Source organism: Rana temporaria, chromosome 1 (genome assembly GCF_905171775.1).
Source record: "Rana temporaria chromosome 1, aRanTem1.1, whole genome shotgun sequence".
Lineage (NCBI taxonomy): Eukaryota > Metazoa > Chordata > Amphibia > Anura > Ranidae > Rana > Rana temporaria.
The window spans coordinates 349,056,772-349,081,261 of record NC_053489.1 but is presented as its reverse complement, the minus strand read 5'-3'; the positions used below and the strand labels follow the sequence as shown (position 1 = coordinate 349,081,261).

At 44.8% G+C, this 24,490-nt stretch overlaps 1 protein-coding gene across 1 annotated transcript in view; it reads left to right on the top strand.

Annotated features, from left to right (window-relative positions):
* Positions 1 to 23,987, top strand: part of LOC120908975 (plasmalemma vesicle associated protein) — a 28,270-nt gene extending 4,283 nt beyond the window's left edge. The window contains exons 2-5 of the mRNA XM_040320529.1: positions 4,942 to 5,005; positions 9,522 to 10,108; positions 13,308 to 13,368; positions 23,822 to 23,987. Of these exons, the coding sequence (XP_040176463.1) occupies positions 4,942 to 5,005; positions 9,522 to 10,108; positions 13,308 to 13,349 (693 nt within the window). The 3' untranslated portion in view covers positions 13,350 to 13,368; positions 23,822 to 23,987. The remainder of the gene's footprint in view (positions 1 to 4,941; positions 5,006 to 9,521; positions 10,109 to 13,307; positions 13,369 to 23,821) is intronic.
* Positions 23,988 to 24,490: the final 503 nt, after the last annotated feature.

Sequence of the window (24,490 nt, the reverse complement as noted above, 5' to 3'; positions counted from 1 at the left end):
TACAAGTGGTGTAACAAGGTTTACAGCCACTTTAAACTAATACTTTGTTGAAGCACCTTTTGATATTATTACAGCACTCGGTCTGGCTGGACCATTCCAAAACGTTAATCTTCTTCTGGTAAAGCCATTCTTTTGTTGATTTAGATGTATGCTCTGGGTCATTGTCAAGCTGAAAGATGAAGTTCCTTTTCATATTCAGCTTTCCAGAAGAAGCCTGAAGGTTTTGTGTCAATATTGACTGGTATTCGGAACTGTTCATAATTCCCTCTACCTTGACTAAGGCCCCTGTTCCAGCTGAAGAAAAACGGGCCCAAAGCATGATTCTGCCACCACTACTTCTCATTTTTTCAACAATTTTGGAGGGACATCCAGTTCTTGTAATGTCACTGTTGTGCCATATTTTCTCCACTTGATAATGACTGTCTTCACTGTGTTCCATGGTATGTCTAATGCCTTGGAAATTTGTGGGTACCATTCCCCTGACTGTTATCTTTTAACAATGAGATCCCTCTGATGCTTTGGAAGCTCTCTGTGGACCATGTCTTTTGCTGTAGGATAGGACAAAGAAAATGTCAGGAAAGACCTACTAGAACAGATGAACTTTATTTGGGGTTAATGAGAGGTACTGATGGCAGGTGTGTACTGACTCCTATTTAACATGAGTTTGAATGTGATTGCTTAATTCTGAGCACAGCTACATCCCCAGTTATAAGAGGGTGTACACACATATGCAACCACATTATTTTAACCCCCCCCACCCCAAAAAATATTTTGGTTTGATTTTCAATTGAGTTGTACAGTTTATAGGTCACATTAAAGGTGGAAAAAGTTCTGAAATGATTTATCTTGGTCTCATTTTTTTACATAAAAGCTGACATTTTAACATTGGGTGTATAGACTTTTTTTTATCCACTGTAGGCAGCACAACAGCCTACTGAAGCAGCTTGCTAAGCAGGTTGGCAATGCTGCTGCTAATTGCAAGACAATGACTTATCCTGACTAGGAAATTCTGTTTTTGGCAGAATAGCTATGTAAGCAATTAAAACATATTCTACTGTACAAAACAAAATCCAACCAATGTATTAATTTTTATTTTATTCACAGCGCTTTCTGTCCCCACTGTAGATATTTCATATAATTTCCTGACCCATTTTACTAGGACAGAAACTGAGGGGACATGGGGACACAGAGTAAACAACTAAAGAAACAGATCAGAGGGTCTAACCTTGTCCACTCTATTCAAGACTAGTAAAAAAAAAAAAACTTTGTCTGGAATTGGGCTTTAAGGTAAGCCATAGGCCACTGTCACCAGATATCACCCTGAAAATAACAGTTGGGGTGACATCTACCCATTTCTGTAACTAATTCAAGCAATGGTGAAGTGCAAAAAGGATATTCGCGCTGCTTTATTCCACCGCATAGAAGAATGAAGGATAAGGATCTACACAGAGGAAGATGTTCCAACAAGCTGATTATTTTTTGTGACAAAGAAAGACCGTGAAGTAACCTTCAAGTTTATTCTAATGCTAAAATATTTGCAAAGCCAACATGTTTCAGAGGTTGCATCTGCACCCCCTTTATCAAAGGTAGCATGAAAAATGAAAAATGATAATCGTTCAGGAAGCCCAAAAAGCTTTAACATACCTTTTCCCCCTATTAACCACTTCAGTACAGGGCATTTTCACCCCCTTCCTGCCCAGACCAATTTTTAGTTTTCAGCGCTGTCGCACTTGTAATGATAATTGCGCGGTCATGCAACATTGTACCCAAATGAAATGTTCCCCCCCCCCCCACAAATAGAGCTTTTGTTTGGTGGTATTTGATCACCTCCGCGGTTTTTATTTTTTGCGCTATAAAAAAAGAAGAGCGACAATTTTGAAAAATACACAATATTTTTTACTTTTTGATTTAATAAATATCACATTTTTTATTTATTTATTTTTCCCTCAGTTTAGGCCGAAACAAAATTGCAATAAGTGTATATTGATTGGTTTGCGCAAAAGTTCTAGCAGCTGCAAAATAGGGGATAGATTTATGGCATTTTTTTTTTTTACTAGTAATGGCGGCAATCTGCGATTTTTATTGTGACCATGACATTGCGACGGACATATCGGACACTTTTGATACGTTTTTTGGGACCATTCACATTTATACAGCGATTAGTGCTATAAAACTGCACTGATTACTGTGTAAATGTGACTGGCAGGGAAGGGGTTAACACTAGGGGGCGATCAAGGGGTTAAATATGTTCCCTAGGGATTGATTCTAACTGTAGAGGGAGGGGACTCACAAGGGGAGGAGAGCAATCGGTGTTCCTCTGTACTGGGAACACACATCGGTCTCCTCTCCTCTCCTCTGACTTCCCCCTTCACTGCCCCTTCAACCACATTCCACACTTCTGGTTCTGTACCCATCTCAGATTGAAAGCTTCCAGTCCTCTCAGGCATGCCTCCCCAGTCCTCCTGACTGTGCCTGAAGGTGGTCCCGACTGCACACGAGCCCAGGCCCAAGGTCACCCTCCCAGACTGGGGAGCTCTCTCAAAGGCCCCGACAGCCTCCACACTCTCTCACTCCAGTTCTTCCACCCAACAACTCCTCTCGGCTGACCCTGGGTATTTAAAGAGGCCTGCCCCCTGCCAATCCAGGTTGGGGATTGGTCAGGCAATGCTGTATCCTGGCCTAGGCCAACAAGGCCCAGGCCTAGGGCAGCACTTTGCAGACAGCAGCACGGAAAGAGTCCCTGCCAGCTTGCGCTACACTGTTAGTGTAGCACCAGTCTTATGGGGCGGACTGGGCTGAGAGGCAAATTAGTCTTCCTCACTGTGCTATATGTTTTCTGCTGCACCATTGGCATGGTTATATCTTCTTAGTCCTCTCCATAAAATTATCAGAAGTTTGTGCTTCAAGTAGAACTATAGACAACACTTTTAAGGGAGGGTTAAAGCCCCTGTCAGTTTATTTTTTACTATCCCTGTCCCATTGCAGAGATTTTCTTTCACTTCCTGCCCCATAGCCAAAAAAAAAGTGAGAGGAAATCTATGAAAATTAAAGGAATTCATTGACCCCCCCCTACCCAGGCCCTCTGGACTAGTGTCCCCACTCGAAAATTTCAGGGGTCTGGTCTTGACTGAAAGGAGTGGCTCATATTTCAACTAGGGGGTGCACGAGTTTAGTCGGGCCTAGGGCAGCACAAAACCTAAATACACTACTGTGGTCAGGTCTCCCTAAAACACCCCAGGCAGCTTAACCTCTCCTCTTCTCCTCTCTTTCCAGAACTTTCTAGCAAACTCTAGAAAGAAGAGGGAGGTCTCTGTGATGCTGCCTGTGAGTCACCAGCTGCTACCCTGAGCCACTCGCAGACAAGACCGGATCAAAACAAACAGGCCTGGCTAAATGGACCTGTTCTACAAAAATCTTACCTCTAGCACCTATCTACCTAGAGGGTGCTACACATTGAAAGAACAATAAATAAAGAAAACAGCATAGAAAAGATAAGAAAAAGCAAATGCAAGTCAAATTTCACAACTTAGGTTGTAGGCAGTGACATACAAATTAGGGTATGCGACTTCAAATGTTAGAGACCACAAGTACAATATCTACAGGCAAACAATGCAACAACAAATGGATAGGACCCTACTGGCCCCATTCAGTATGTGTGAAAGAAACAATGTAAACATGCCTAGGTAGGGCAAACAGGGAAAATATCTCTAGATGAGGTTCCCCTAGCAGATGTATTTTTTTTTACAAGTTTTCTTTTTTTTGTGGTGACATCCATCTAGACCAGGGGTCTCCAAACTTTCTAAACGAGGGGGCCAGTTTACTGTCCCTCGGACTTTGGGGGGGGCCGGACTGTGGCCATTTTGAGTAGAAAAGGTCCCAACGTCAGTGGGAATAAACAATGCGCCATCTTTGATGTCAGTGGGAAGAATTGTGCTCCATAATTGGTGTCATTGGGCCCTGATTGTTGGTGTCATTGGGTGAGATTGTGCTTCTTTTGTTGGTGGGAGGAGTTGTGCCCCATCATTGATGTCAGTTGGGGGAACTGTGCCTCATTGTTGGTATCAGTGGATGACATGGTGCCCCAAGGGCCTGATAAAAGCAAGCAAAGAACCACATCTGGCCCCGGGCCGCAGTTTGGAGACCACTGATCTAGACTATAGGGTTAGGCACCATAACAACTTCTTCATTCCCCTAATCATTTATTTTTTGTGTTCCACCCTGCTACTCTTGTTCCTGATCCCAGTCCTGGTTTCCCCGTTCCCTGCATCCCTGGTATTTCCTGTGATCTGTGTTCATCATCTTGAATATATTGTACACATTGTATTATAATTAGGTGGTTAGGCATTTTAACTTCCCCGCTGTCAGAATACACAGATCGTTGCTGAAGGATATAGCCTGCAGTGTATTTTTTCCAACAGGCTGGTTGAACAGAAGTCAGTCGATAGATCGACTTCTGTTCCACCATTGTGGTCATAATTGGATTGAAATTTGGCCAGTTCAGCAGGGAATTTGATCCATCTATTGCTAACTTTAGATTTTGTCAGCCAAACCCAGAAATCAGCAGTCACAATCAGAAATTCCACTGTTAACCTTCAAATCAATGTGGACCTATACAGTCACATAGGATGGTTTGAAGTGGGCATTTTATAAATCTTACTCACTCGCTGACAAGTATTATGTAAGCATATTTTAGCTATAAAAGTTCTTTAGTATTTCAAACATAATGTGAATGGCTACTCTACTGTTGTCAATATTTGAATGATGTTAATGCTTTTTGTGCCTTGTCAAATGTTAATTCATGATAAAAAACAATTGAAAGAAGTGGGCATTTTATGTTTTTAATGCACCAGATTCAATGTGCTGATTGATAAATATAACCATAAAAAAATTAAGCTATAGACTACATGGATTTTGATATCTTTTTTCTTAATTTTATTTTAGCCACCAATATCTACCTGCCACAATTTACAAATTGAGAAGGACAATCTGAACATGACCTGCAAGTGTGAGTTTTATTTTTAAATATAAATGCTCTCTATGACTAAATTAACATTTTACGTGTTTCGTCAGCTGGAAATATTACAAAATGTTTTTTGGGTTTTTCTTAACTTTCAACAAGAATCTTTCAAGTCTGAAACTCTAATGTTCATGGAATTAGGCTCAAGCATTTCCCCCAACCCATTGGCTACTACTATGCTTTCCAGCCTGGAGGAGAGATGTGGGGTCTTATTGACCCCGCATCTCTCCATAAAGAGTACCTGTCACAGTGATTCCTATTACAAGGGATGTTTACATTCCTTGTAATAGGAATAAAAGTGATAAAAAAAAATGTAAAAAAAAGTGTAAAAATAAAAGAAATTGAGTAAAATAAAAAATAAAATAATAAAAAAAAAAAAATTTAAACGCCCCTATCCCCGGTAGCTCGCGCTCAGAAGCGAACACACACGTAAGTCCCGCCCACATATGTAAACGCCATTCAAACCACACATGTGAGGTATCGCCACGTGCGTTAGAGCGCCAGCAACAATTCTAGCACTAGACCTACTCTGTAACTCTAAATTTGTAACTTGTAAAAAAAAATAAGCGACGCCTATGGAGATTTTTAAGTACTGACTTTGGCACCATTCCATGAGTGTGCGCAATTTTAAAGCGTGACATGTTAGGTATCTATTTACTCGGCGTAACTTCATCTTTCACATTATACAAAAAAATTGGGCTAACTTTACTGTTTTGTTGTTTTTTTAATTAACAAAACCGTTTTTTTCCCAAAAAAAAGGCGTTTGAAAAATGATTGCGCAAATACTGTGCGAGATAAAAAGTTGCAATGGCCGGCATTTTATTCCCTAAGGTGTCTGCTAAAAAAACATATATAGTGTTTGGGGGTTCTGAGTAATTTTCTAACAAAAAAATTATGATTTATGCATGTAGGAGAGTGCCAAAATAGGCCCGGTATGGAAGTGGTTAAAGGTGTATGTTTTGTATTTAATAAACAGTTAGGGACACTCCCCTTAGCCTTGTCATAGAGGGGGTAGGGGACAAGCAAGAACCAATGGGAACTCAACACTTGTACATTGAAACAGAAACTACAGTTGAAACACAAAAAGGGATTATGATAAGCAGGCAGCCCCTTCTTACACATTCCCTGCTGGGATGTGTCTCCAGACCTTTTGTCTACATGCCATGACCTAACATAATTAACACAATATAGGGACCTTCATTACATTATCCCAATGCCATTTTGTCCCCAAGTCTCGTAAACAAGTACATTGTTTGTGGGATAAAAGTATATATTTAGCCCAGCTGGACCAATAGGCTTAGGTAGCCGGAAATGACTCCATGAGCCCAGCCATCCATGGATGAACCGGTGACAGCGGACACAAATGTCTGGAGGTGGCATCTTCTCCAGGTGGTGGGAGACGGCAAATAGTACTCCAAATCTCTCGTTCTCTGCTGGGCCATGGTCTGTGGGTAGGAGGCCAGCCCACAGCCCCCTCCAAAACACACAGTCATAGTGGGTTCTGACACATTTCTCCCCTTTTTAAAACAGACTAACCAGGTCCCTGACCCTCAACTGGTCTGGACCTGCATTAGTCACAAATTCCCACCCCAGGCAAACAGGAAAAGGGAAAGTATGACTCTGGCACTGGGGAGCAAAACGGCACATACGGTCTCCTGTGGATAAAAACAGCCGCTGCAGAGTGGGAACAGCTGTCCGCACTCCCCTGATCTGGGACCTGGTTGCAGGTATTGGGGGGGAGCTGAATAATCTTCTCCCCCGATGCCATCGCTTCAGCTGGTAGGGAGCGTAGGCTGGTAGTGCTAAGTCGTTGGGGAAGAAAAGGTACTTGCTTTTCTTCTGATGTAGTTACCAGCCGCTGGGGAGGTGTCTTGCAGTGACTATCTCCCAGACTTCTTGTCTTTTTGTCTTTTTTTCTGATGCTGGGCAGAGACCAACAGCGCTCTGCCCCAAAGCCAGCGCTTATGCTGGGAAGATGAACACTGGGGTAGTTTCTGGGGAGGGAGAATGCCTTTCTCCACTCCCAGTGGGGATATCTTCTGCTGGGGAAACGGCTCACGAATATCATCTCTTGGACTCTCTGGATCTAACTCTGAGGGTGGGCAGAGGCCAGCGGAACTCTGCCTCATAGCCATTGCTTCTGCTGGGGCACCGGATGCGATACTCTGGACTTCCTGATGATCAGCATCTACCAGCCTTCCAGTGCCGTCTAGACTCCTACTTCTGAGACCTTTATGCCATTAGCTTGTATCGCTGCCTGGGTAACCTTCGGTGCTTTTAGTCATTCTAGCACTCGCAGTGCCCTCTGTATCATCGCCGCTTCTTCGAATGTCGTTAGGGCGGGAAAACGTAGGGGCACCCCTGGCCCCATTTTTTCCGCATCTTCGCGACTGCCGGTTTTTATTCCGGACAGTCCCAAGCAACGGGAGCCATTCTGGGCATCTGATCACCATCAAACAGCCGCTTGTAGGCAATCTCAGGCTCCCATTCCAGCTTAACCAGGAACTACAATTCTTCCAGGTCACACGCCTCCTCTGGGAGGTCCAGCACCTCATCTCGGAAGGCCAAGATGTCTTTCAGCTGCCACACCTCGTCGCTCCTAAAGTCTTGGTCTCTGTACATTTTTTTGATGGAGCAGCCCCACGCCACCATAGCCAACGCCTTCTGTCAGGCTGCCATCTGCTGTACCTGGCCACAGTTGAGCCGTGAACCACCTGAGGGCTCTGTAGCTGGTGTCCAGCCTCATCTCCTCCCAAGCCAATTTTCCACTTATCTCGCGGTCGTTCCCTCAGGAACACCACTCGCGCACGGTACTGCGTCCAGTACATCTCTGTGGAGGAGAGAAGGATCTTCCTCTGATGGTGCCGCTTGTGTCTTAGCGTCTCATATTCCCCAAGCCGAGCATGGAGTGGTCCCCGATGTTGCTTCTACATGTTTTGCAGCCAGCTCCTGAACTCCGCTCTCATGCTGGCCGGTCCTCATATCACTCCTCTTGCGGCTGCCCCGGATCTTGAATCCTGATGGTGGTTTGGATGTCCTGGACTGCAGGAGACATCCAACTGCTGCCACCACTGTGACAGATCTCGGATACCCCGGCTGGGCACCTCCTCCAGACCTGTGTCTCCTGTTCTCCAAATGCACCCGCAGCTGGTAGAATCGCCATAACCAGCCCATAACCCCCAATCTTGAGACAAACCGCACAGGTGTTGAGGGTTAAACATGCAGAGCATAAACTGTTTATTAAATACAAAACATACAACTTTAAACAGTTAGGGACACCCCTCTTGGCCTTGCCATAGAGGGGGTAGGGGACAAGGAAGAACCAATGGGAACTCAAAACTTTTAAACAGAAACTACAGTTGAAACACATAAAGGAATTATGATAAGCAGGCAGCCCCTCCTTACACATCCCCTGCTGGGATGTGTCTCCTGACCTTTTGTCTACATGCCATGACCTAACATAACACAATAACATAACATAATTAACACCTTCCTTACATTATCCCAATGCCATTTTGTCCCCAAGTCTTGTAAACACGTACATTGTTTTTGGAATAAAAGTATATAATTAGCCCAGCTGGGCCAATAGGTTTAGGTAGCCGTAAATGACTCCACGAGCCCAGCCACAGATACTGCGTTCACCCGGTTCGGATAAACCGGCTACCGCGGACACAAATGTCTTTAGGTGGCATCTTCTCCAGGTGATGGGAGACAACAAATAGCCCTCCAAATCTCCTGTTCTCTGCTGGGCCATAGTCTGTGGGTAGGAGGCCAGCCCACAGCCCCTTCCAAAACACACAGTGATAGTGGGTTCTGTCACATATGGTATCAACCCCATATAGAATTAAGGAACACTGTTTGCAGAGGGCATCATGATGTCAATGTCTAGAGGCTTTGTCACAAAAAGGGTGTCATCAGGGGCTTTTTTACTGTAGACATAATTGTAGGGGGAAACATTGTGGATTCCAGAACCTTTCCTTCTCTCCCTAGTCCTTTGTTTTCCTTCCCCTGCCTCTTGTGAGGTCCCCTTATTTTGACGCATGCTTTAGTGCCTTTCACTTCTTTTATCCCCATCCCCCTTTCTTTTCTTTTCTCTTTCCCCCTCTTCCTTCCCTATCTACTTGTTCTCTTTAACTGCACAGAGAACATCGCAGATCACGCAGTTTCTTTAGACCAGCTATCGCTAGCGTGAAATTGTTACGTGTAAAGATGAGTATGTAATACGGTATTTCACAAAAATTCACAGTTTATGTAAATGTATTACAAAGCAATTTGACCAATATGTGACTCTCTGTAACTATCCAAAAATCTTTCTAATAAAAATTGCCGTATTGAAAGTGAGAACTTCTTTATCTTTAAGTTTTAGCAATATGCACACCTATATCTTAAAAAACAAAACAAAAAAACAGCCTAACCATTCTCGCTAGTATCAAGTAGAATACATTAATACATTTTAACAGTATAATCTCGCCTAACTGTTCATTTTTTTTTTGTTTTTGAACAGATAACCAACTTAGGGCAGAGAATGAGAAGATATTGTTTCGCTTAGAACTAAGTCAGTATAAAGAAAACTGCTCAAAGACAATAACTGACTATGCCACCAAAGACAGTATGGTCAGTTCTGAAATTGTACAGCTTCAAAGGGAAAAGAAAGACCTGGGGACTCAGATACACATGCTTCAAGAATCGTGTACTAAAATTGATGAAAAGTTCAGGCAGGAGGTACAGAGCTTAAAAAGTTATATTGAAGCAGCTGTACCATCTGGAAACCCCTATGATTCAACTCTGAAGTGTAGACCAATTTCTGATCTGGTTAACAGGCAGCTTGATTTTACCTTGGGCAAGTTAAGGCAAGATGTTAACGTTGTTGTCTATGAAAACACCCAGCTGCAGGTGATGAAAGCACGAATTAATGAGGATTTGGAGAAGTGCAAACAAGACAAGGCCACTGTCACTACAGAAAAAAATAACATAGCAACAGAAAAAACTTCATTAGAAAAGGAGCTGGCTGTAAAAAAGGATGAATTTACTAAGTCTTACGCTCAATATTTAAGAAAGGATGAAGACTTGGCACTTTGCCGGAGGCAACAGGTAAGAAGTGTCCCAGACGATTTTTGGTGCATATTTTCAAAATTTAAAAATTGGTTATCTGCATAGTGATAGTGATAGTGATGAACACTATTGAATTTGTAATGTAGATAAATGTAGATAAATCTTTTGCATTAGTAAATGAAAGTTTGGAGGAAGAATATAGGGCCAAATCTTCAAAGGAGATACGCAGGCGGAACTGCTGTTCAGCCTGCGTATCCCTGTGCCTAACTTTGGAAACGATCCTCAAAAGGATTTTTCCATAGTTAGGTAGAAGATCTGACATCTGTAAGACACTTACACTGTCAGATCTTAAGATGCAGTACCGCATCCGACGCTGGGGGCATTTCGAGTCGAAATGCCGCCTAGCGTATGCAAATGAGTACTTAAGCAGATCCACAAAGCTTTTAAGCTTTGTGTTTTCTGCGTAAGTTCCGATTTGCTTGCGCAAAATTAGGGCTGGTTTTACAATGTGTAAAGTTAGTACACCATGTAAAACCAGACCTTTTTTTTGATCGCCGCGATTTTTTTTTAAATTTGAATTTTTTTTCCCGGCGCATTTTTTTTTTCACCCGTCGCAACTTTATTGTCCCGTCGCAATCCACAAAGCCCGGCGTAAATTACGTTCGCGCGCTGCACGTCGGGAAAATTACGTCACACGCATGCGCAGTACGGCCGGCGCGGGAGCGCGCCTCATTTAAATTGTAATCGCCCCCCTGAGAGGAGGACCGCCTTGCGACGGAGGCACTTAAGTTACACGGCGTGTAATTTCTAGGTAAGTGCTTTGAAGATCGGGCACTTAGGTAGAAATTTAACGCCTGTGTAACTTAACTGCTGAAAGTTAAGTTAGGCTACGTTTTTGGGAATTTGGCCCATAGATCCAGTTACAATGAGTCATTCAGGTAATTTTATAGATTTGAAGAAAATTTAATATCTGAAAATAAAGGCTACAGCAACCAATGTAATTTTAGCCATCGTGTTGCATGTACAGTCAGGGAAAAAAGTATTTGATCACCTGATGATTTTGTATGTTTTCCCACTGACAAAGAAATGATCAGTCTATAATTTTAATGGTAGGTTTATTTTAACAGTGAGAGACAGAATAACAACAAATAAATCCAGAAAACACATGCAGGATTTCAGTCCTTCATGGCGTAGTGTGTTCCCAGTTGTTTTCTTGGTGACTATGGTCCCAGCTGCCTTGAGATCATTGGCAAGATTCTCCCATGTAGTTCTGGGCTGATTCCTCACCGTTCTCATGATCACTGAAACTCCACGATGTGAGAACTTGCATGGAGCCCCAGACCACGGGAGATTGACAGTTATGTTGTGTTTCTTCCATTTGCAAATAATCACACCAACTGTTGTCACCCTCTCACCAAGCTACTTGGAGATGGTTATGTAGCCCATTTCAGCCTTGTGTAGGTCTACAGTCTTGTCCCTGACATCTTTGGACTGGTCTTGGTCATGGTGGAGAGATTGGAATCTGATTGATTGCTTCTGTGGACAGGTGTCTTTTATACCGGTAACAAGCTGAGATTTAAGAGTGCTTCTAATCTCAGCTCGTTGCCTGTATAGAAGACACCTGGGAGACAGAAATGTTGCCGATTGCTAGGGGATAAAATACTTATTTCACTCATTGAAATGCAAATCAATTTATAACTTTTTTGAAATGCGTTTTTCTGGATATTTTTGTTGTTCTGTCTCTCACTGTTAAAATAAGAATACCAATAAAATTATAGACTGATCATTTCTTTATCAGTGGGCAAACGTACAAAATCAGCAGGAGATCAAATACTTTTTTTTCCTCACTGTACAAGTTACAAATAATTTGTTTTGCTACAGCAACCAATCCAATTTTAGCATAAAAGTTAGAAAAAAAAAGTGAGTGCTATTTACAGTTATAATGGTTCAAAGTTAGCAAAAACCTTTCCTAACATGGCTACCCTCTTCAAGACATTTGAAATGCCTTGCAACAATATAAGATGTGTATATTCTAAAACAACAAAAATATATCATAATGTGGCAAGTACAATGTCCCAAGTTTATCAAGTCCAAGATGCTGCAAAATCTGCTTGCATATGGGAGAACCACCTACACATCTACACACCTTGGGCCGGATTCAGATACATTGGTGTATCTTTCCGGGTGGCGTAACGTATCTTTCCGGGTGGCGTAATGTATCTCAGATATGTTACGCCGCCGTAAATTAGGGAGCAAGTTCCGTATTCAGAAAGAACTTGCGCCCTTAGTTACGGCGGCGTAACGTATGTGTGTCGGCGTAAGCCCGCCTAATTCAAATGTGAATGATGTGGGCGTGTTTATTTAAATTACATGTGACCCCGCGTATATGACGTTTTTACGAACGGTGCATGCGCCGTTCATGAAAAAATCCCGGTGCGTATTTAGTTCGAAATTACGCCGCAAATGGTCATTGCTTTAGACATGAACGTAACTTACGTACAGCCCTATTCGCGAACGACTTATGCAAACGACGTAACATTTTCAAAACTCGATGCGGGAACGACGTCCATACTTAACATTGGCTACGCCTCATATAGCAGGGGTAACTTTACGCCGGAAAAAGCCTAACGTAAACGACGTAAAAAATGCGCCAGCCGGACGTACGTTTCTGAATCCGTGTATCTACCTAATTAGCATATTCCTCGCGTAAATATACGGAAGCGCCACCTAGCGGCCAGCGTAAATATGCAGTCTAAGATACGACGGTGTAAGACACTTACGCCGGTCGGATCTTAGGGAAATCTATGCGTAACTGATTCTATGAATCAGTCGCATAGTTATGAACACGCACACTCAGAGTTACGACGGCGTACTAGGAGATACGCCGTCATATCTCCTTTCTGAATCCGGGCCCTAGAATTTAGAAAATTAGACATGAGGATTGGTAGGAACAGTATAAATATTTGCCCGCAAAGGGCCTGCTTATCTAGGACTGAGGTTACATCCAAGTACCCAGTCCTCTGCACAGTATTTTGACATTACTGCATCCATAGATTTGAAACATATAGCCAATCCATCATCAACTTGGTCAGTTATATTTTAATCCCAGTATAAAATATCTGCCTTGTCATCTCAGAATTTTAGTTTCCATTAGCCATGTTCTAATGTGATTTCTATATTACCATATGTGTGTATATATTTAGCAAATTATCATTTCCTAATATTTATTATTTTACAGACACGACCTCAATTTCCACCACAATTTCCACCACGTACTTAACGGAAAAGGGGAAAACAAGGTAACATTTTGTGAAAGAGACCATCAATGGAAGCTGGAAGGTTTACTTTTGTACAATTAAAAAAGGGTGCGCTTGGCCAATATAGTGAAAGGCTGCAGCACTGAAAAAAATCCCTGGATTGGTGATGTGGTAATATGGAAAATTGTTATCAGTCCAGACCATCTGCTGCCATTTTTCTGCACCCCAGTTCCTATATTTTCATGCATAGTTGAGCCGCTTACCCTTGTTTCTATGTCAGAGGTATGGGTTTGTGACCGCAGTTCTTCCACAAAGACCACTTCTGGCCAGAATTTTCCATACAGTAGATGGGTGTACCTCAGTGTTGCCAACCGTCCGTATTTTTACAGACAGTCCGTAAAAAACTGTCACTTTAAAGATAGCCGAGATCGGGTCGGCTTGGAACTGCGCATGCGCAGTTCCGGAGCTTGCTGAGCCGAGCATATGCTGTATGCGGCCGGCGGTAGGCAGATTTTACAGAGGCTGTGCCGTGCGGCGCCGGTGAGTGATGTAGTAGGACATCCTGCCAGGTGCGCGCGCCAGAATTTTTAATCTAACTAACCAGGAGGTCGGAGGAGCACAGCACTGGAGTCAGGACTCGGAGGCTGAGCAGCACGCAGCGGTGGCAGAATGGAGGAGCCTGCTGCATCCAGGCAATACAAAGTTCACAGGGGAGTCAGGGACAGTGACATCAGGTGATGGTGGCAGAGGGGGATCCGATGGAGGCAGGGGGTGATGGTGAAACCACAGAGGGGGACGATGGAGGCAGGGGGAGATTGGTGGCAGGGGGTGATTGGAGGCAGGGGGTGATTGGAGGCACCACAGAGGGGGGTGGTGGCACCGCAGAGGGTAGGGATGGAGACAGGGGTTGTTGGTGGCACCGCAGAGGGGGATGGAGGCAGGGGACGATGGAGGCAGGGGGTGACTGGAGGCAGGGGGCCTGGGGGTGATTGGAGGCAGGGGGAGATTGTGGCACCGCAGAGGGGGGGTGAAGGCAGGGGGTGTTGGTGGCAGAGGGGGATGGAGGCAGGGGCTCATGTGACTACATAAATTGCCCTTATTATATCGAAAATAACAAAAAAAATGTTTTACCTTAATATCTACCTTAAATCGCATACTTGTTTGTAGCCTAAATACTGAAATGTGCACCTAAAAATGTAATTTAGTAACTTTTGTGAAATGCCAGTAAATTTCGGATGTCGTGTCAGTAAATTTCAATCTGGTAGGTTGGCAACACTGGTGTACCTGGGTCCCACTAGTTTTCACCAGTTCTATGCTGATAGCACTAATGGACATCTTCTGATGTCGAAAGGAAGTAAGCCTACCACTGCTTTTACCACTGGCGGTTGGTGCTCCATTTTTTGAGGGGGAGTGGCAAACAAACCAATCCTACACCTGACTCTAATCCTACAAAATCCCTCACTTTGTGCACCCACCTAAAAACGTTTGCACAGTACCGTGTGTGTGTGTGTGCGTGCGTATATACAGTGTGTATATACAGAAAAGTATTCATACCCCTTGAAATTTTCCACATTTTGTCATGTTACAACCAAAAATCTATATGTATTTTATTGGGGTTTTATGTGATAGACCAACACAAAGTGGCACATAATTGTGAAGTGGAAGGAAAATGATAAATGGTTTTACATTTTTTTTTACAAATAAAGATCTGAAAACTGTGGGGTGCATTTGTATTCAGACCCCCTGAGTCAATACTTTGTAGAACCACATTTCGCTGCAAAAACAGCTGCAAGTCTTTTTTGGTCTCTACCAGATTTGCACATCTAGAGAGGGACATTTTACCCATTCTTCTTTGCAAAATAGCTCAAACTCTTGCAGATTGGATGGAGAGCGTCTGAACAGCAATTTTCACATCTTGCCACAGATTCTCAATTGGATTTAGGTCTGGACTTTGACTGGGCCATTCTAACACATTAATATGCTTTGATTTAAACCATTCCATTGTAGTTCTAGCTGTATGTTTGGGGTCATTGCCCTCTTGGAAGGTGAACCTCCGCCCCCAGTCTCAAGTCTTTAGCAGACTCTAACAGGTTTTATTCTAAGATTGCCCTGTATTATGTTACATCCATCTTCCCATCAACTCTGACCAGCTTTTCTGTCCCCACAATCCTGATGCTGCCACCACCATGTGTAACGGTGGGGATGGTGTGTTCAGGGTGATGTTTAGAGTTAGTTTTTCGCCACACATAACGTTTTGCTTTTAGGAACTGCAAACAGGACTTGTGGTTTTCTTTCAACAATGGCTTTCTTCTTGAGATTTTTCAATAAAGCCCAGATTTGTGGAGTGCACAACTAATAGTTGTCCTGTGGACAGATTCTCCCACCTGAGCTGTGAATCTCTGCAGCTCCTCCAGAGTTACCATGGGCCTCTTGGCGACTTCTCTGATTAATCCTCTCCTTACCCAGTGTGTCTGCATAGGTGGACAGCCAAGTCTTGGTAGGTTTGCAGTTGTGACATACTCTTTCCATTTTCAGATGATGGATTGAGCAGTGCGCTGTGAGATGTTTAAAGCTTGGGATATTTTTTTAGAACCTATCCCTGTTTTAAACTTCTCCACAACTTTATCCCTGACCTGTCTGGTGTGTTACCTTCATGATGCTGCTTGTTCACTGAAGGCCAGGAATCCCGTCTGTTTGAAAACCGTCAGTTTTACCCAAGGGGATTCCTGTCAAGCTTGCCTTGAAAAGCCATGTATACACACGGCCACAAAAAAGACCCGCCGTTTTTTTGAATGGCAAGTACGCGGTGATGTCAAAGACTACGATGAGTTGGCTAAATTACGCTCTATGCTACCGCTCATGCGTCGAATTGTTATCGAGCATGTGCGGTTTATTTCCCCTTCAGATAAGCATACAGGCGACCGGTGTTCTCGGCAGGAATCCCGATAGGAAAATAGAGAGCAGATTCTCTTATTTTTTTTCTGACAGTTTTCCTGTCGGGAAAACTGCTAGGGAGCATACACACAACTGGGATTCCTGGCCAAAAGCTCTCCTGGCAGTTTTCCTGCTGGAAAAACCGGTTGCGTGCACAAGGCTTAAGGTTCTCTAACAAACCTCTGAGGGCTTCACAAAATAGCTATATTTATACTGAGATTAAATTACACACAGGTGGACTCTGTTTACTAATTATGTGACTTCTGAAGGCAATTGGTTCCACTAGGTTTTAGTTGGAGGTATCAGAGTAAAGGGGGCTGGGTACAAATGCCCGCCACACTTTTCAGTTATTTATTTGTAAAAAAAAATTGAAAACCATTTATCATTTTCCTTCCACTTGACAATTATGTACCGCTGTGTGTTGGTTTGTCACATAAAATCCCAATAAAGTACATTTGTAGTCAGAGTCTTCGAGTATGAACTGTGATAACCCTAACACCCAAGGCCTGAGGTGTGCCTTGGCCTAGCTGGTCGGTATGCCTGAGAAGAGGGCATACCCTGAATGTGAGAATAAGAAAATGTAGAAAGAGTAAAAGTGTGTATGAAGCTGGGGGAACGGGTGGGTGGGGAACCTGAAAAGGCGCCAACACAGGACCCAGCGTGGGAGGAGGCTTAAGTACTCAGCAGACTCCTCCCACAAACACAGGCTAGCCTTCGGCCAGCCTTTACACTTGTAGTCAGAGTCTTCGAGTATGAACTGTGATAACCCTAACACCCAAGGCCTGAGGTGTGCCTTGGCCTAGCTGGTCGGTATGCCTGAGAAGAGGGCAAAAAGACACATATTTAGGTGTAGAAGGGTAGAGAACAATCCGTCCAGTGGAGTAGCGTGTACCTGGAAGGCAACCGTATACGTATCCACTATGACAGGAGAACCCCACCGACCCATGACTTTGTGAGAGAAGAAACCCCCTATAGAACCTGCGAAACCGCTCAGAACTCAATGACCCAAGAAGATGGATCAAGCCTGATGCCCGAGACAACCCCACCACAAAGAATTAACTGCTTGTGACAAGAGGATGCCTGGGGGAAATGGAGCAAGGGCCAAGCGGATTAAATCCTTCAACCGGGCACCGGTGAAGTGGCTCTGTGAAAATCCCCCAACCCCTGGCCTACCCATGCTGATATGGGGAAGTGAGAGGGTAATAGCCAAAAAGAACAACTGGCAGGAGAGTAAGTGTCAGATACCTGGAGAAGGCATATAAGGCCAATGCACTAGGCAATAGTATCATGGCACATGGGAACCAAGCCAGACTCCCAGACTTAGGAACATAAACCAGTAAACAAGACAACAGACATGCAAGAACGACCACCCCCTCTGCACCTACCTAAGTACGAGAACATGAGCAGACACGTCAAGACCACTGCGCGTGAATGAACCTGAAGACAGCCCCCCCCACCCTTGTGCGAGTGGTAAATGAGCCCGAGTAACCTGCAGCGCAGACACAGGCAATTAATCTGAACACTCAGGGCTGGTGTACCCACAGAGGGTGGTGGGTAGTCGTATAGGTGTAAGAATGAATGTGCAACGTATGACGTATGGTATACAGGCGAGAAGATTGTGGTCAACAATCATTAAAAACGAAACCTCAGCCCGTATGGATCTGTAGACGTGACAGATCCCGAGATGCGAGTACTAGCTAACTAACCCAGGATGCAACATGACAAAGTACAACGACATGATGACCAACGAAACAACCCCACCATGACAGACAACGCTATGACCGTCACGCTGGGGCAGAAATGACAGAAACACAGAAACTGGGGCAGAAATGACAGAAACGCAGAGACTGGGGCAGAAATGACAGAAACGCAGAGACAGGAACGCTGGGCCAGAAACGCAGAGACTGGAATGCTAAGACGCAGATCCAGAAATGCTAAGTATGAGAATATGAACAAAACGTTGAGACCACTGTGCGTGAATGAACATGCCAACAGCCCCCCCCCCCCTTGTGTTAAGAAACGAAACCTCAGCCCGTACGTATCTGTAGACGTGACAGATGCCGAGATGTGAGCACTAGCTAACCAACCCAGGTGCCACGTGGACAAGTAAATGAGACATGGTAACCACAAAGAAGACAACGCTATGACAGACCAACCCTGACAGAAATCGTGGGGCCGAAACGCTACGACAGAAATCGTGGGGCAGAAATCGTGGGGCCGAAACGCCACGACAGCAATCGTGGGGCAGAAAACGCCACGACAGCAATCGTGGGGCAGAAACGCCACGACAGCAATCGTGGGGCAGAAACGCCACGACAGCAATCGTGGGGCAGAAACGTCACGACAGCAATCGTGGGGCAGAAACGCTGCGACAGATATCGTGGGGCAGAAACGCTACAACAGAAATCGTGGGCAGAAACGCTACAACAGAAATCGTGGGCAGAAACGCCATGACAGAAATCGTGGGGCAGAAACGCTATGACAGAAATCGTCGGCCGGAAATGGTATGACAGAAATCGTCGGCCGGAAATGGTATGACAGATAACGTGGGCAGAAATGGTAAGAGAGAAAATGCTGAGCCTGACACGTCGAGGCAGAAATGCCATGACAGGAACCTGGGGCAGAACGCTAAGGGAGAAACGCTGCGCCTGAACACTGAAGATGCTGATGAGAACATGACTCGCACGAGAAACGTAACTCAAGAGGACCTAACTCGCATGAGGATACGTAATCGCATGAGGACACGTAATCGCATGAGGACACGTAATCGCATGAGGACACGTAATCGCATGAGGACACGTAATCGCATGAGGACACAAGCATGAAAACGTAATGCATGAGAAACGTGGTCGCATGAGAACGCAATCGCATGAAAAAATGTAATCGCATGAGGACATAAGCATGAAAAACGTAATGCATGAGACAACATAATGCTTGAGAAACGTGGTCGCATGAGAACGTAACACATGAAACGTAATCGCATGAGAAACTACCCTGGGAAACAATTGCATGCGAACTACCATGTGAACTGTAATCGCATGAGAACGTAATCGCGTGAGAACTACCATGTGAAACGTAATCGCCTGAGAAACGTAAACATATGACATGATTCATGAGAAACGTGATCGCATGAGAACTACCATGTGAAATGTAGTCGCATGAGAACTACCATGTAAACTGTAATCGCATGAGAACGTAACCCACAAGGACATGACTCGTGAGAGAAACGTGATTGCATAAAGACGTGATCGGATGAGAACTACCATGTGAAACGTAATCGCATGAGAAATGTAATCGCATGAGAAACGTAAACACATGAGGACATGCCTCATGAGAAACGTGATCGCATGAAAACTACCATGCGACATGTAGTCGCATGAGAACTACCATGCCAACCGTAATCGCATGAGAAATGTAAACAAGGACAAGCCTCGTGAAAACCAAGATCGCATAAGAAACGTGATCGCATGTCAACGTAATGCACGAGAACTACCATGTGAAACGTAATCGCATGAGAACGTAAACGCATGAGAAACGGAAACACATGAGGACATGACTCGAGACACGCGATCGCCTGAGAACTACCATGCGAAATGTAGTCGCATGAGAACTACCACACGAAACGTGATCGTATGAGAAATGTAAACACAAGGACGAGCCTCGTGAAAACCAAGATCGCATAAGAAACGTGATCGCATGTGAACGTAATGCACGAGAACTACCATGTGAAACGTAACCGCATGAGAACGTAATCGCATGAGAAACGTAAACACATGAGGACATGACTCGAGACACGTGATAGCCTGAGAACTACCATGCGAAATGTAGTCGCATGAGAACTACCACACGAAACGTGATCGTATGAGAAATGTAAACACAAGGACGAGCCTCGTGAAAACCAAGATCGCATAAGAAACGTGATCGCATGTGAACGTAATGCACGAGAACTACCATGTGAAACGTAATCGCATGAGAACGTAATCGCATGAGAAACGTAAACACATGAGGACATGACTCGAGACACGTGATCGCCTGAGAACTACCATGCGAAATGTAGTCGCATGAGAACTACCACACGAAACGTGATCGCATGAGAAACGTAAAACACAAGGACGAGCCTCGTGAAAAACCAAGATCGCATAAGAACGTGATCGCATGTGAACGTAATGCACAAGGACTACCATGTGAAACGTAATCGCATGAGAACGTAATTAATCGCATGAGAAACGTAAACACATGAGGACATGACTCATGAGACACGTGATCGCATGAGAACTACCATGCGAAATGTAGTCGCATGATAACTACCACACGAAAAGTGATCGCATGGGAAACGTAATCGCATGGGAAACGTCACCGCATGAGAAAATACCATGAGAACGTCATCGCATGAGAAACGTCATCGGATGAGAAACGTTGTCGCATGAGAACGTCGTCGCATGAGAAACGTAAATATTTGGAACATGACTAACCTGAGCAACGTGACATGAATGCATACTGAACCTGACTGAAAAATGCACTCACTAACTGTAACACTGATCACACACCCACTCCAACCAAATCCTAGCAGAAAGGTGAACCACCCCCCCCCCCCTCACGCCGCCGTCGTGCAGCAGCGTGTACCCGGAGAAGTAGGTGAGCTCCCCCCACCGTGCGCCAGAACGCACGGAGCCAGGGAGAACCGGGAAGCGTCCCCTCCATGACGCACATGGTTCCCTCCTAGCACAACCCCGGGAGCTGAATGGTGGACAGTCTCCCCCCCCATGCTGCCAACGTGACCCCCCCCCCCCACCATGGACAGCGGGCGGCCCTGTAAGTTCCAGCGTGCGCCCGGAGGAGTAAGAAGGTGGGTGAATGGACGGACCCCCCCCCCCTCCGCATGAGCTTGTAACCGACAGGGAGGAGGAGTGGGCGACCCCCGCAAAAATGCCGGCGTGTGCCCGGAGGAGTGGGAGGGTGGATGGACGGCCGCCCCCCCTCCCTCTCGTACAGCAGTGTTCACCCAGAGAATAGGTGTGCTCCCCCTCGTGTGAGCCCAAACCTTGAGGACCATGCAGGCGTCCCCTCCATGACGCACGTGTTTGCAGTCAGTGAGGAGAACCGGCCGGTGGAGGGACGAACCCCCCCTCTGCATGAGCGCCGGGCGAAGCAGGTGGGCGGTCCCCCCATGCTGGAAGGAACACGGGGATGGCAGAGAGAAGCGGACGGCGCAGATTTGAGCCCAGCGAAGGGTGGATGGATGGACAGAAGACCTCCTCCCCCTCCAGCGGCAGCACCATGGGAAGCGGGCGGGCGGCTCCCTGATGCGCTGGAGAGAGAGGGTGGATGAAGGATGGACACACATCCTTCCCGCAGCCCCCCGGCATGAGCGCCGGCAGAAGCGGGCTGATGCACTGTAGAGAGTGGGTGGAGGATGGCCGGACGACCTTCCCGCAGCCCCCCGGCATGAGCGCCGGGAGAAGCGGGCGGGCTGCACCCACGATGCTGGTGAACCCCAGGGATAAATGGAGGGGGGTGGGTGGGCAGGAGGTCCACCGTTGCCCAGGAGAGGAACCCCTTGCTGCGGCCAAACCACCGCTCTGTCTGGAACCGGAAGTGACGTCCGCCGGCCGGTTCAAACACCTGAAAAGGCGCCAACACAGGACCCAGCGTGGGAGGAGGCTTAAGTACTCAGCAGACTCCTCCCACAAACACAGGCTAGCCTTCGGCCAGCCTTTACACGTACAATTTTGGTTGTAAAATGACAAAATGTGGAAAATTCCAAGGGGTATGAATACTTTATCAAGTCAGTGTATACTGTGTGTGTATGTGTGTATATGTATATGTATATGTATGTGTATGTATTTACCAGTGTTTTCCAAACAGTGGTGTAATAGTGTGCATTCAGATCCATGACACTGTGTGGTCAGATTCATACACCCACTCAGGCACACTATGTTTAGTGTTCAACGCCAAGTTTAACTGCCCACCGCTCCAAGCCGCATGTGCGAACAACCCCCTTAAAGTGACTAAGCACAATATTATCAATCCAAGGGAGATACAGAACAATACACTTGTGCCAATGTATCCCTGTCGGGAGAAGACAATGGCCCGGCAGGAAGTTTTCCCCCATTAACCCATGGTTGCAGGAAAGAAATTTGCTCAGTGTATGGCTGGCCTTAACCTCTCTAGCGGGACAGACTTGCTAAACTTATTTAAAATTTTTTGCAGCGTTTCATGACACATAGGAGGTGATTTGCTATAAAAGTGATAGTGCCGATTTTCCCCTGCCTTTCCTGCCTTCTACAAATTAATTTTGCCTAGTGAGGCAGCCTATCATAAAGGGTCCGAAGGAATATGGGTGGGTGTTAGGTAGTGTGCAACCTCTAACACTACCTGAGAAAACGGGTGGGGAGTGAGAGAGGCAGGCAGAAGGGTGGGGGGGGGTGTAGTATCAAATGGCAAGCAAAAAAGGAAGGTGTCTCGGCATGACCGCTTCAGTGCAATTTTCTAGACAGGTACACAGGTAGGTCTGCATGAAAATAACAGTTGGTGCTTTGCCTTTGTTTATTCTTCATAAATGGTAAGAGGAAGTCTTCCTGGGGTATAGGTAAAGCAAGGCCGTTTCAGTCTTCTGGCCAACAGTTATAAAATGTTTTTTTTCTTTTGAGGCTCACACAGACACTCAGTTTTATGCAGGGCTTTTTTTCTTGGACAATAGGTGCAGGAACTCCCACTTTCCGAGTCACCCTTTTTCTCCGCCCCCTACCCACCTCCCAGTACCACCCCTTTTAGACAATATAGAACCAAGTATCATTTTGTGGTGCTAAGTAATTTATATGGAATTTGGTAATGATATCAAGAAAAGCAGTAAGATAGCTCCCCTGCAGCCAGCAACAATAGATCCCCCCCCTCCCCAACAACAATGGACCACCTACAACAAAATTTCCCTGCCAGCAACAATAGACTCCTGTCAGCATCAACAGATCTCCATACAGCCAGCATTAATAGACTCTCTGGCTGCCATCAATAGACCCCTCCCCCAACAGTAGATCTCTTTCAGCAACAACTGACCCCCCCAGCAACATAAGACCCCACTAGAAACAATAGGTTCCCCACCAGCAACAATAGACCCCCCTGCAAAAATAGATCCTCAGCAGTGAGCATCAATACCCTGCAGCACACTCCAGCATCCCTTGCTATTACATACAGTCAGTTGAGAAGGTGCCGGAACTGCGTTCCCGCTGAAAAAAAGCCCTGGTTTTATGTGGTTTATTTCTTTGATGGCTCTAGCAGAAAAGCCTATGCTTGCAGGCCCTGTATTTATTCCAGTAGCTGAAAGCATTTGTTTCTAATGTAGCCTCACAGCCTAAGCGTAACATTTGTCCCGTCCATGACTATACCTGTGTCCTCTGAGGCTGTTTGTCATTATGGTGCTGAACCTTTATTGTCCTATCACAGCTTGCAGCTATAAGTGTAATGTAGGGTATATAGCATATACATGCAATCCTAGTACTTTTGCCTGCATTTCCACTTTAACCACTTGAACTTGACGGACTTTTTCTTTTTTTTTTATCTACAGGAACTAAGGGAGAAAGATAATAGAGAGGAGAGTCTTCATTGCATCAACCTTAATAATATTGATTCTCAACAAGTACAAAGTGATGTATTAATGAAGAAAGCGGATTCTTATGCTTTTTATTATACAAAACATCAGTATATCTAAAAAAAAAAAAAAAAAAAAAAAAGCCAATCATATGTTCATATAATAATGGAGGTCATGTGTTTTTGAGTATATAAAGGTATATTGAATTTTAAATCCTAACTATACTTTAACAGCCCAATATAAAATTAGATTGTTTGCTTGTATATTACATTGTATATATTATTACTGTAGATCTATAAGAATGATTTTAATTTTCAATGAATTTTTATTGAAATATTTTATGTTTCTATCTTTTTATTAAAGTGTTCAACTAACAAACAGGCTCCCCAAGCAAGGGAAAAACAACAGAATGCCAGAGTAGGCGCTTAAAATTTGAACACAGTTAACATTTTACTAAACCCACAACAAAAGCAGTCTATATGCAGTAAAGCATGCTTCTTCTACTCAATGTGGAACCTACAGGGTTAACCCTGCCAATTGTGTAAAATGACAGTTTGATTCTATCTTCTTTGACTCTCCCCTTCTTCCACAGTCTCCAATTCACCTTCTGATATTCCTGAGCCTTGAGGGCACTCTGCACATGCT